Source organism: Staurois parvus, unplaced genomic scaffold (assembly GCF_062004578.1).
Source record: "Staurois parvus isolate SC_StPar_1 unplaced genomic scaffold, SC_StPar_1.0 ptg000089l, whole genome shotgun sequence".
In the NCBI taxonomy this organism is placed as follows: Eukaryota; Metazoa; Chordata; class Amphibia; order Anura; family Ranidae; genus Staurois; species Staurois parvus.
The window spans coordinates 3,185,442-3,198,114 of NW_028317885.1; the positions used below are offsets into that span (position 1 = coordinate 3,185,442).

At 42.0% G+C, this 12,673-nt stretch overlaps 1 protein-coding gene across 1 annotated transcript in view; it reads left to right on the top strand.

Annotated features, from left to right (window-relative positions):
- CEP152 (centrosomal protein 152) overlaps positions 1 to 12,673 on the top strand; it is a 144,191-nt gene that overhangs the window by 106,021 nt on the left and 25,497 nt on the right. The window contains exons 20-22 of the mRNA XM_089670325.1: positions 2,450 to 3,073; positions 3,160 to 3,280; positions 10,885 to 11,088. Coding sequence (XP_089526451.1) covers positions 2,450 to 3,073; positions 3,160 to 3,280; positions 10,885 to 11,088 — 949 coding nt within the window. The remainder of the gene's footprint in view (positions 1 to 2,449; positions 3,074 to 3,159; positions 3,281 to 10,884; positions 11,089 to 12,673) is intronic.

The following is a 12,673-nucleotide window of genomic DNA, read 5'->3' on the forward strand; positions in this document are numbered from 1 at the left end:
TTCATCCCCCATAGTAATTCATCCCCCATAGTAATTCATCCCCCATATAGTAATTCATCCCCCATATAGTAATTCATCCTCCATATAGTAATTCATCCCCCATAGTAATTCATCCCCCATATAGTAATTCATCCCCCATAGTAATTCATCCCCCATAGTAATTCATCCCCCATATAGTAATTCATCCCCCATAGCAATTCATCCCCCGTATAGTATTTCATCCCTCGTATAGTATTTCATCCCCCGTATAGTATTTCATCCCCCCATATAGTATTTCATCCCTCATATAGTATTTCATCCCCCATATAGTAATTCATCCCTCATATAGTATTTCATCCCTCATATAGTATTTCATCCCTCATATAGTATTTCATCCCCCCATATAGTATTTCATCCCCCCATATAGTATTTCATCCCTCATATAGTAATTCATCCCTCATATAGTATTTCATCCCTCATATAGTATTTCATCCCCCCATATAGTATTTCATCCCTCATATAGTATTTCATCCCTCATATAGTATTTCATCCCTCATATAGTAATTCATCCCTCATATAGTAATTCATCCCTCATATAGTATTTCATCCCTCATATAGTATTTCATCCCTCATATAGTATTTCATCCCTCATATAGTATTTCATCCCCCCATATAGTTTTTCATCCCCCCATATAGTATTTCATCCCTCATATAGTATTTCATCCCTCATATAGTAATTCATCCCCCATATAGTAATTCATCCCTCATATAGTAATTCATCCCTCATATAGTATTTCATCCCTCATATAGTATTTCATCCCCCATATAGTAATTCATCCCCCATATAGTAATTCATCCCTCATATAGTAATTCATCCCTCATATAGTATTTCATCCCTCATATAGTATTTCATCCCCCCATATAGTAATTCATCCCTCATAAAGTAATTCATCCCTCATATAGTATTTCATCCCCCACAGTACTATCCCCCCCCCCTTCTAGTAAGCCAAGTCCCCCGTGTCAATTCACTTACCTTTTGCGTTCCTCTCGCTGTCTTCCCGCGCCGTTCGGGTCTTCAGGGCGGACTGTGAGAGGAGCCTAGCTCCCCTCCCCTTACGTTCGGCACGCTGCCCCGCCTACACACATCCTGACAGCCACATCCGCGGGCCGGATTAAAAGGTCCGCGCGGACTTTTGGGGCTGCCAACCGAGAGGAGGCAGGGGAGCGGCCGACCGAGAGGAGGGAGGGGAGCAGGCGCCCGGCACACAGAAGAGCCGCATTAGAGTGGGTAAAGAGCCGCATGTGGCTCGCGAGCCGCGGCTTGCCGACCACTGGTCTATGGCATTCGTATGGACTATGCAATAGCTCATTAACCACTTCCCACCCCCTTCCAGTGGCCTTTTAAAGGGGACTTAAGGCCATAAGGTAAGGCGGATTTCGCAGTCATGTGATCACTGTAATCACAGTGATCACTTGATAGGAAGCCTATCCAGCCCCTCTCCCAGTTTATACAGAGCCCAGGAGCTGTCTGCAACAACTTGGTCACTGTGCTGTGAGCATGCTCTCAGCACAGAAAATATGGACCTCCATGGGTACATATATATGGTGTAAGGGCGTTAAAGCAGTATTAAACCCAAACCAAAAATGTACTATATTGCAGCTTACAAATTACCAGATGTAATTTTTTTTCCCCCTCCTGTTTCACCTGTAATCTGACCAGTAACACAGCTTCTGTATTGGTGAGACACTATTCTGGAGGAATGAGATAGGAGGCACAGCAGACAGCACCATTGTCAGTTTGGGGGGGGGGGGTTAAATGTATTAGCAGATGGGGATACACTACTAAATGGAAGCCAAACTTCAGCTCTCCCTTTATAATGAGTTACAGCATTGTTTTTCCTTTTGGGATAAAGATTTTGCATGAATAAATAAAAGCTGGTCATTTCAAGCACCCCTGTCAGTGTTAAGTGGTCTGTCTCATCCATGCAAACTTATACATTCTTATACATGAACTCACCAGAGCCATTAGCTCTGGTGAGTTCATTTAATCTCCTTTGGTGGTGGATTTTTCACAATTGGTTCAAGTCACTGAAGATCTATATATATATTTTTTTGGACACTAATATATATATTTTTTGGACACTATAATTATTTATTTAAAACACTAAATGTTTTTTTTTTTGGATGATGATATACACCTTTGTATAAGTTTGTCATTAGCGCATACCTTTTTAATTAAGAAAACGTATACATTCTGCTGGAAAATTGAAGAATGAAAGCCTAAAAAAAAGGAAACCAAGCCATTACACCTAAGAATTCATATGCTGCGACATAATAAATGTTTGAATTTGGGTTCAATACTGCTTTAAGTTCCACCCTCCCTGCTGCCCAACATATGCGTTATCTGCTTGGCATGAGGTTAAACATAGAAGATGTTACTTCTTGAACTAACTATTGTTTCCTATCCAAGATATCAGATGCAGTTGCTGCAGCAGAAGAGAAATGGAAGCTTGAGTCTGAAAAGAGTGAACAGCGCTTTAAACACAAAGAATGTGAAGAGAAAATGGCAGCATTACAGCGGGAACTGGACTTGAAGGCTGAAGAGTTTGAAGCTCAGATGAAAGTTGAACTCGGGAAGGCGCGTGCTCAGTGGAACAAAGAGAAGCAGGAGGAAGTCCAAGCCATTCGGGCACAAAATGAAAAAGATTTCCGCACCTTCTTGGATGATCATAGGACCAAAATCAGTGACGTGCTATATACAGCAAAAGCTGATTTTGAAAAACAGAAAAATGAACAACTCGCACAAAAAGAGGCGGAAATGACTGAACGATTTAATAGGAGCCTCAAACTGCAGATTTCTGAAGAATCTAAGCGTTTGCTTGATCACGATAATGAGATCCTGTCTGAAATCGAGAACCTTATGTCCGAAATCCACGAAGAACTTGTTGAAAAATGTAAAAGAGATGAACACTCGTCACTGGCAACTAGCAGCTTAGATGCACCGTTTCTACAGAAATTAAGATCTTATCTTCAGAGATCAGTTAAAGGGATTGTTTACAAAGTTGTCTCAAATGCAAAACAGGGAATGAAGCTGGTATGTTTTGTGCGATTATACGGAACTACGTTAACTCATTCTGTTTGGACATGCTTTATTCATCTGTTTCTTTGTTTTTTCTTCAGATACATGCTGAAATAGAGACTTGCCAGGATTCTAGTGTCTTCTTAAGAGGGAAGGAAAGACTTCATCCTGAAGGTGCGCAGAAGAATCCAAAAAGAATTCTTACAGAAAAGGTGGCAAATGGTATGCTCCACTTTTTAATGAAACATATTTTGCTGAAGCCATACACGATACTGTCTTTTTTATAGTGGAAATCCAGTTTTTGATAAACCTCTGTTAGGCTTTTACCCCTTAAGGGATGTTCTCCTTCTCCTCCTGTCTCAGACAACGTTGTCCCCGGGATAGGAGATGAAGGAAAATCTCACTTGAGTATACAAAGCTATCCTAACTCTACAGGAAAAGATGTTAGGGGGTGTTGTCACTACCTGTGTGATAATGTCTGAGATTTCCCTTGGCAATGCAAAACCTACTTCAACATAATACAGAACACTTTAACCACATGCTTACCGCACTATTGCTGAATGACGTCCTCCCAGAAAGCACCCTCCTGCTTCACCTCCAGCAGCGCGCACCCGGAGATCTCAGTGATCGCTGCGTCCTACGGACCCAGCTGATCACGTGATGAGGTAAAAGGCCTATCACAGCAACCTTTTACCACGTGATCAGATACAGTTGCCAGTTATCGGCAGCACTTTCCTCACACTGTCACAGTGTGAGGAACGTGCTTCCGATAATCGGCAGGTCGGCACTGATTATCAGTGCCCTGCAGTGCCTCCCATCTGTGCCCTGCAGTGCCGCCCATCAGTGCCGCCTATCAGTGCAGCATCATCCGTGCCTCATCAATGCCCACCAGTACCACCTCATCAGTGCTGCCTATCCATGCCACCTCATAAATGCCCAACAATGCTGCCTATCTGTGCCCCTCAATGCTGCCTATCAGTGCCCATCAATGCTGCTCATCAGTGCAGCCTATCTGTGCCACCTCATCAGTGCCCATCAATACTGCCCATCAGTGCAGCTTCATCAATGCACATCAGTGTAGGAGAAAAATTGCCTGTTTGCAAAATTTTATAATAGAAACAAAGAAAAACTTTTTTTTTTCAAATTTTTGGCTCTTTTTTTTGTTTATAGTGCAAAACATAAAACATCCAGTGGTGATTAAATACCACCAAAAGAAAGCTCTATGTATGTGAAAAAAATGATACAAATTTCATATAGGTAAAATGTTGCATAACTGCGCAATTGTCATTCCAAGTGTGTCAGTGCTGAAAGCTGAAAATTGATCTAGGCATGAAGGGGGTAAAAGTGCCCAGTAGGCAAGTGGTTAAATGGACCTTTATTGCTGCCTTTTTCTTTAAAGGATAAGTACAGCAAAAGCTTGTTTAACTGTACTTCTCCTGTGGATCACATGCAGTTCGTTCTGCATTCCTGAGACCCGTTTTCAGCCAATAGCAGGCTAAAGTCACTCTGCTGGACCAGGCCAGCCGCTCCCGCCCCCTCAACAGCCCAGCGTTCCAGTGAGTGCTGGGAGTGGGCAGAGCAGACATTCACTGCTCTCTGCTCAGAGTGGCAGGGAGAACTGAGCAATCGGTGGTGTCTGATCGCTCAGTTCTCACCCTTAGAGCCAGTGGGGGACCACCTTGGTAAGTATGATTTAGAAAAAAAAAAAAACATACTTCTCTCTCAACTTTTCATTTTATGGCTTTTTTGTACTTTTAAAAGTGAAACTTCACACTTTCAATTAACATGGACTATTTTTAATCCTTATGCTGCCAGTAGTAGTAAATGGTTAGGAAAGTATATCATATTTACTTGTTTTAAACTTTTTTCTTTTCTTTTTATTAATTTCTTCAGTTACTTCCTGGTTTCTATGCATAGGCAAATTATGTCAAACATCCCAGAAGTCTTCAGGACAGGGAGGGTTCTCATCTCAGTCAATACCTGAGCTAAGGGCAAATGGATTCCAGGAAGTAAATGCTACATGAATCATCTGCCCTTACTCAAGATAGCCACTGCCAGAAATGCTAGTGGGTGTTTTTCAAAATGATTTCTCAGCAGATTAAAGCATGGAGACATGAATGGATGGGGGAGTTTGTTTTGAATATTAACAATGAATTAAATGGCTTTTTTGGTTTGTGGTGCTCAAATGCAGTTCAGTTCCACTTTAAAGTGGAGCTAAACTGTATGTGGGCCCCACAAACTGAACACACTATTTAATTTTTAATATTCATAGCAAACTCATCCATCCATGTCTTCATGATTTATTGTTATTGAGAAATCACTTTGAACACCCCCCTGGTATTTCTAGCCTCACCATCTTAAAGCGGAGTTCCACCTGGGAAAAACAAAAACTCAGCAGCTACAAAAACTGTAGCTGCTGACTTTTAAAATACAGCCACTTACTTGTCCCTCGGTCCAGGGGTGTCCTCACCACCGCTGGTTTCACCAGCTGTCTTCTCTCCCTGGTGCCGGCATCTTCAGTGTGGGCACCCGGCTGTGACAGCTTGTGGCTTCACAGCCGGGTGCCCACTGCGCATGCGTGAGTAGCGCTGCGCTTTGTGAATGGTCCCGTAGTCTTCTGGGACGTGTCACAGAAGACTACAGGCAGGAAGGGGGGAGGACAATTTCCGCTTCCGATCGCCTAGGTCAGGGGTGGGAAACTGTGGCCCTCCAGCTGTTGTAGAACTACAAGTCCCATGAGGCATTGCAAAACTGACAGTTACAAGCATGACTCCCAAAGGCAGAGGCATGATGGGACTTGTATTTCACCAACAGCTGGGGGGCCACAGTTGCCCACCCCTGGCCTAGGTGATAGCAGCGGAAGTGGGAGCGGGTACCTGTCAAATTCTGGTACCCGCTCCTCAAAGGTGCCAATCCTTAACGGGGAGCGGGGGGGACAAAGGCTTTAAGCAGAACTTCCAATTTGGGTGGAGCTCTGCTTTAAGCAAGAGCAGATGATTCATGTAGCTTTTACTTCCTGCAATCCATTTAGCTTTAGCTTAGGCAGGCATACAGGAGGGTGTGCTCCTGAGATGTATGACATCATTTTGGCCTAGGTCAGAAACAAGGAAGCAACTGCAGAAATATAAAAAAAAAAGTTTAAAACATGTTAACATTAATATACCTTCCTGTCTATTTACTAATGCTAAAAACCTAAGGAATAAAAATAGTTAATGTTGATTGAGAGTTTAGTTCCACTTTAAAATGTACCTGTAATATTTTGTTATGGCTTCATAGTAAGAAGCGTTAGGCCTCTTGCACATGGCTGTAAAGTACAACGTATGGGCGTTCACTGTAAATACATCTGTTGTGGGCTCCATATTTTTACCCATAAGATTTCATTACAGAAAACAGTGCACACATATATATAAAACTTTACATTTTAAAATAATATGCACATATTCATACACATGTCGGTGTACAGCACTTGCAGATATCAGTGTTCCTGTAGGGCCTTTGAGGACAGGAAGTCCACTGTATTGGGGAAAGGGAAGACACAACAGAAGCAGTGCAGTATTTCCTGCTGCAGTAATTTTGTAAACCTAAAATGACATTCTTTTATCACAACAAATTTGTCTTAAAGGATTTTTTAGACAAAAATAATAAATGCAAATTTTTTTGCAGGTAAAATAATGTGCATGTATTATTATTGTCCAAAGGAGGCCGGAAAGCCTTGCACCAGTGATCAGTAGATGGCTGACGCCATGCAGGTCTCCTGCAGACCTGTCAGAATATCTGCTTGCTGTACGGGATTTACGGTCAAGCAGATATGTTGACAGGAAGCTTCAGTGAACTACAACAGCGCTCCACAGCACCATGATAGTTCATTGAAAACTATAAGCTGACAGCCACTAAGGCTGCCGGGACTTGCAGTTCATTCATTCACGGAAGTCCCTCACAGCTGCGCTGTTTTCAAATCTGACAGTATGGAGAGAAGTTTCCACGTATTATCTGTCAGAGGGAGGGGGGCGGCTATGGGAACATGTTACATGTTCCACCCCAAAAATGGATGTTACATGTTCTCAAAGGTGAACTTATCCTTTAACCACTTCAAGTCCAGACACTATCACCCCCTTCCTGTCCAGGCCAATTTTCAGCTTTCAGTGCCATCACACTTGGAATGACAATTGCGCGGCCATGCAACACTGTACCCATATGAATTTTTTAGCATTTTTATGAGACCGATAAAACTTTTATTTTGGTGGTATTTATTCACCACAGGGATTTTTATTTTTTTTGCTATATAAATGAAAAAGTCCAAAAATTTTTAAAAAGTGCTTTCTTATAAAATTTTGCAAATAATCTTTCTCATAAATCTTAGTCAAAATGTATTCAGTTATCTTTAGTAAAAAAAAGTAACCCAAATTAGTTTATAACCAAAAATTTATAATTTTTCTAAAATTATTTTTTTGCTATATAAATAAAGTCCAAACATTTCGAAAAAAAAGTGTTTTTCTTATAAAATTTTGCAAATAAATAATCTTTCTTCATAAATCTGGGCCAAAATGTATTTATCTAGCTTTTTAGTAAAAAATAACCCAAATTTGTTTATAACAAAAAAGTATAATTTTTAAAAAAAAATGTTATTACATTTTTATTTTTGTAGATTTGTTTTTTTAACATACTGTCACCCTAGCAGTAGAGTGTCACCATAGTGACACTGTACTACTTTGTAGGGGGTGATAAAGGTTTTTTATTTTTTTATACTGATTGCTTTTACAGACTTTATGGGTGTAAAAGCAATCATTTCTCCTTCACTCTGGCTGCATTCTTGCAGCCATTGAGAAATACTGTGAGAGCTGTGATTGGTCACAGCTTGTCACATGGTACAAGGCTGTTGTGAATAGCCTTGTACCATGTGACCTCTGTGATCATTCACAGTTTTCACACGTAGTAAGCATTGATGTCAGAAGTGACATCTTGCTTACTATTCATGTGATCACTGATTGGCCAATCAGTGATCACATTATTATTATTATTATACAGGATTTATATAGCGCCAACAGTTTGCGCAGTGCTTTACAATATAAGGGAGACAGTACAATTACAATACATTTCAGTACAGAAGGAATAGGAGGGCCCGGCTTGTGGAGCTTACAATCTAAAGGAAGGGGGAGGTGATACAGAAGGTGATAGCTGTGGGGGATGATCTGGCGGAGGTGATTCAAGTACAGTTCTTAGGTGGAGGTGGGGTAGGCTTCCCTGAAGAAGTGAGTTTTCAAAGATCGCCTAAATGCAGACAGGGTGGGGGCTGACCGGACATGCTGTGGTAGGGAGTTCCAGTGGATGGGAGAGGCTCTGGAGAAGTCCTGGAGGTGAGCGTGGGAGGAGGTGATGAGGGAGCTAGAGAGGAGGATATCATGGGAGGAGCGGAGTGGGCGGTATCTGTGGATGAGGTTGGTGATGTAGCTAGGGGCAGTGTTGTGGATGGCTTTGTAAGCTGTGGTTAGTATTTTGAATTTTATACGTTGGATTAGTGGAAGCCAGTGAAGGGATTGGCAGAGAGGGGTAGCAGTCGCTGATCGGTTGGTAAGGTGTATGAGTCTAGCATCAACATTCATAATAGACTGAATGGGGGATAACCTGTGTAACGGTAGACCAGTGAGGAGGGAGTTGCAGTAATCAAGGCAGGATATAACCAAGGCGTGGATAAGTTGTTTTGTGGTGTCATTGGTCAGGAAGGGGCGGATTTTGGAAATGTTCCGGAGGTTGAGGCGGCAGGATTTAGCCAGTGAGTGGATGTGGGGCCCAAAGGAAAGGTCAGAGTCTAGGATTACGACTAGCACCCTGGCATGAGGGGAAGGACCAATGGTTGTGCTGTTGATCTTAATGGTAAAGTCGTAAGTGGGAGATCGGGGAGGAGGAAATATTACAAGCTCAGTTTTTGAAAGAATGAGTTTAAGGTAGTGATGTGACATCCATGCTGATATGTCGCTTAGTAGATTTGTGATACGTGAGGAGATTGAGGGGGTGAGCTGGGGAGTGGAGAGATAGATCTGGGTGTCATCAGCATAGAGGTGGTATTGGAAGCCATGGGAGGTTATCAGTTGGCCCAGGGAGGATGTATAGAGAGAGAAAAGGAGGGGCCCAAGGACAGAACCTTGGGATATCCCAACAGAAAGGGGGAGCGGAGGAGGAGTCATCGTATGTGACACTGAAAGTGCGCTGAGAAAGGTAAGAGGAGAACCAGGAGAGAGCAGAGTCACGGAGGCCAATGGAGTGGAGTTTACTGAGGAGGAGCGGGTGGTCGACTGTGTCAAAGGCAGCAGAAAGGTCAAGGAGTATGAGTATGGAGTAATGGCTGTTGGTTTTAGCAGTTAGTAGGTCATTAGTGAGTTTTAGTAGGGCAGTTTCTGTGGAATGTTGCGGGCGGAAGCCAGACTGTCGGGGATCAAGAAGGTTGTTGTCGGTGAGGTAGCAGTTCATACGGTTCTGAACAAGACGCTCGAGAAGCCTGGAGTCAAACGGGTGCAGGGAGATGGGTCTTATGTTATTCAAACATGATCGGGACCTCACACACAGATCCCATACAGTGATCGGTGTTCCGCTCCCAGGGAGTGCACACAGCCTGTAAATGTGGGGTCCGTTTATGAACGGAAACCCGCTTCTTTACTGCTCCCGCCTGGCCGTTTATGTACATGGGCCGGACGGGAAGTGGTTAAATACAGTTTTATTAAAAAGAAAAAAAAGAGGATAAAAAAATGATATATTGTCTATTTATTTATCTATCTATCTGCTACTGATCTTGATTTCAAGCTCCGTGTTTTAATTGCTTGTAATGTGCACAATGGCTGGAACTGGTCCATATAAACTTTAGCAGTTGTGTGTAATCCAGGTTACAATTTTATCCATGGTACCCTTCTTGCACTAGAATGCAGGTTGAGGAAAGGGCAGATTTTTCAAAACATTTGATTTGAGAAGATTGTGACCTGGTTTTACATTTACATAAGAAATAAACCTGGGATAGATAAATTAAAGCATATCTAAAGCCAAAATTTATTTTGGTTTTAATAGTGTCAGGAAACATTTAGATTTGCAATCTTTGTTATACAAATATATATTGCATTACAAAGGACCCTCAAAGAACTATGGGTTAGCTAAAGAGAACACACATCAGATCTTCATTAGCCTGCTTTCTAAGCTCAGTTTTTTTCTAATTGACTCAAGAGATTTCTGTAAACAAAAGGTTTTTCCACTGTTTTACCTTTTTGTATTTATATTATATTTGCAATCTTTTGTTCTACAAGTAAGGCTTTGTTCACACGGGCTGATTACATCCATGCTCATGCAGAGCTGTGTTTGTCCATGCAGGGATGGACAGGTGTTGCATGCATCCCTGTGCGGGCAATCCCATTCATGTCTGTTGGGACACAGTGGCTGTGTCATGACATCGTGTGGGTGCGTGTCCGGGACCTGATTCTGGGTGTGTTTGGAGCCGTACACCCGCATGCATGTATTAGGGGCAGTAGCTGTGTGTCTAAAAAAAAAAAAAAAAAAAAAAAAAAAAAAAAAACCAGTACAGAAAATGAAGGAAAATTCTGTAATGAAAAAAAAAAAAAGTAAATTAATGGAAAAAAAAAATCATAGGTGAAAGTAGTATAGAGCTTCACATGTGGAAAGGAGGCTAGCTCTCCACCTGCTGGCTGGATAGAAGACTACCAAATATTACTATGAAATATTCATATTATTAAAAAGAAATTAAAAATGTTGTCCTTCGCATAATTACAATACATTCTCTTTGTCAATAAGTTAATAAATCTGTTGCGCTTCTCTCCAAATTGCTGCAGGAAATTTACAGACCATGCTGACTGTAGATCCTCCGCTAAAGAGGAAAAGTGAAAGCTCGGAATTTGGTTGCTGTGAGAATTGCCAGCAACAACTTGAGAAGTCAAAGAAGGAATGCCAGGAGCTGCGGAATAAACTGGACAAAGCGTGCCGCCACCTTCAACAGGCGGTCAAAGAGCAGAAGCTCCGAGTGGAGCAGTTTAAAGGTGTGCTACATCTCTTTATTGTCCTTCTACATGGTCCTTATGTATCAATGTGTATTTCTGGTGCCCGTGTGCAAGAGCCCATAGGCCTACAGGAGCCATTGGAGATGGTGCTTTGATTCCTCCTGGAGGGCACATCATAGCACATAACTAACAGCCTACACTAAAGCTGGCCATACACGTACAGATTTTTATTCGGGTATTTTTGTTTCAAGAATATTCGTTTGTTGTTCTAATCGTTAGTGGGGTCAAATCAGTGTTTGTTTTTGAACGCAGTGATAGGAAAATTCAGAGGGGCAGGAAGGAAAACTTTTCTCAAACGAGATTTCGACCAGTGTGTGTGGTTATTGTTCAGAAATTACATTCATTTTAAATTCGAATGTTAAAAGCAAAAGACAATGGAATCTTCTATTCCTCCTACCAGTCCATCCCCCACAGTTACTACCTTTAGTACCACTAGCCCCTCCCTCTTAGATTGTAAGCTCCCAGGAGCAGGGCCCTCCTAACCCTCTTGTATTGAACTGTATTGTTGCTGTATTGTCTCCCGTTATTTATTTATTTCAGGTACTTATATAGCGCTGTCAATTTACGCAGCGCTTTACATACAGTATATATATATTGTACATTCACATCAGTCCCTAACACTCAAGGGGTGTACAATCTAAGGTCCCTAACTTACATTCATACATACACTAGGGCCAATCTAGACAGAAGCCAATGAACTTACCTGCATGTCTTTGGAGTGTGGGAGGAAACCAACGCAGGCACAGGGAGAACATGCAAACTCCAGGCAGATGGTGCCGTGGGTGGGATTCGAACCAATGACCCTAGTACTGCCAGGCGGAAGTGCTAACCACTAAGCCACTGTGCTGCCCTATATTATATTGTATTGTAAAGCGCTGAGTAACCTGTTGGCGCTATATAAATCCTGTATAATAATAATAAAAGACAATTTTCTAACGTCATTCTTCCATTTACCGAATGTTCAAAGAATTTTCAGACAATTTTTTGTGCAAATATTCTCGTCCGAAAATCTACACGTGTATGGCCAGCTTAAGACAGGCCATAGGTTGTGCGATTTTTCTTTCCTTCCACCACAGTTGGGGGGGGGGGGGAAGTTGGAGGGGTGTTGTCACTACCTATTTCAATGTTGGAGATTCTCACTTCTTGTGCTGGGAAAGTGACGATGTTCATTTTTGGGTCACAGGTGGCAATACAAAACCTACTTCAACCTATCCATAACACTTTAAATGGACCTTTTCATTTGTTGATGGGGGAATGGGTAGACTTCCCAGCCGGCAGAACACGATACCACATGACTGCTAGCGGCTTTAACCAATGACAGTGATCACATTAAAAATATCCGACAGGCTGATTGTACCCAAGTCGATTGACTGATCGATTTGGGTGCAACCAGCCTGCTCATAGATGGATTGAACTTCAGCCAGTCCTGAACTGGCCGAGATTAGATCCATCTATGGCCGGCTTTAGTGATGATTGCAGGTTGTAATGCATACGAGGCACACCTTCCGGTATATTGTTTTTTGCACTTCCCCCTTTCTTCATTGCATTTTGTGCTTTTGGTGAA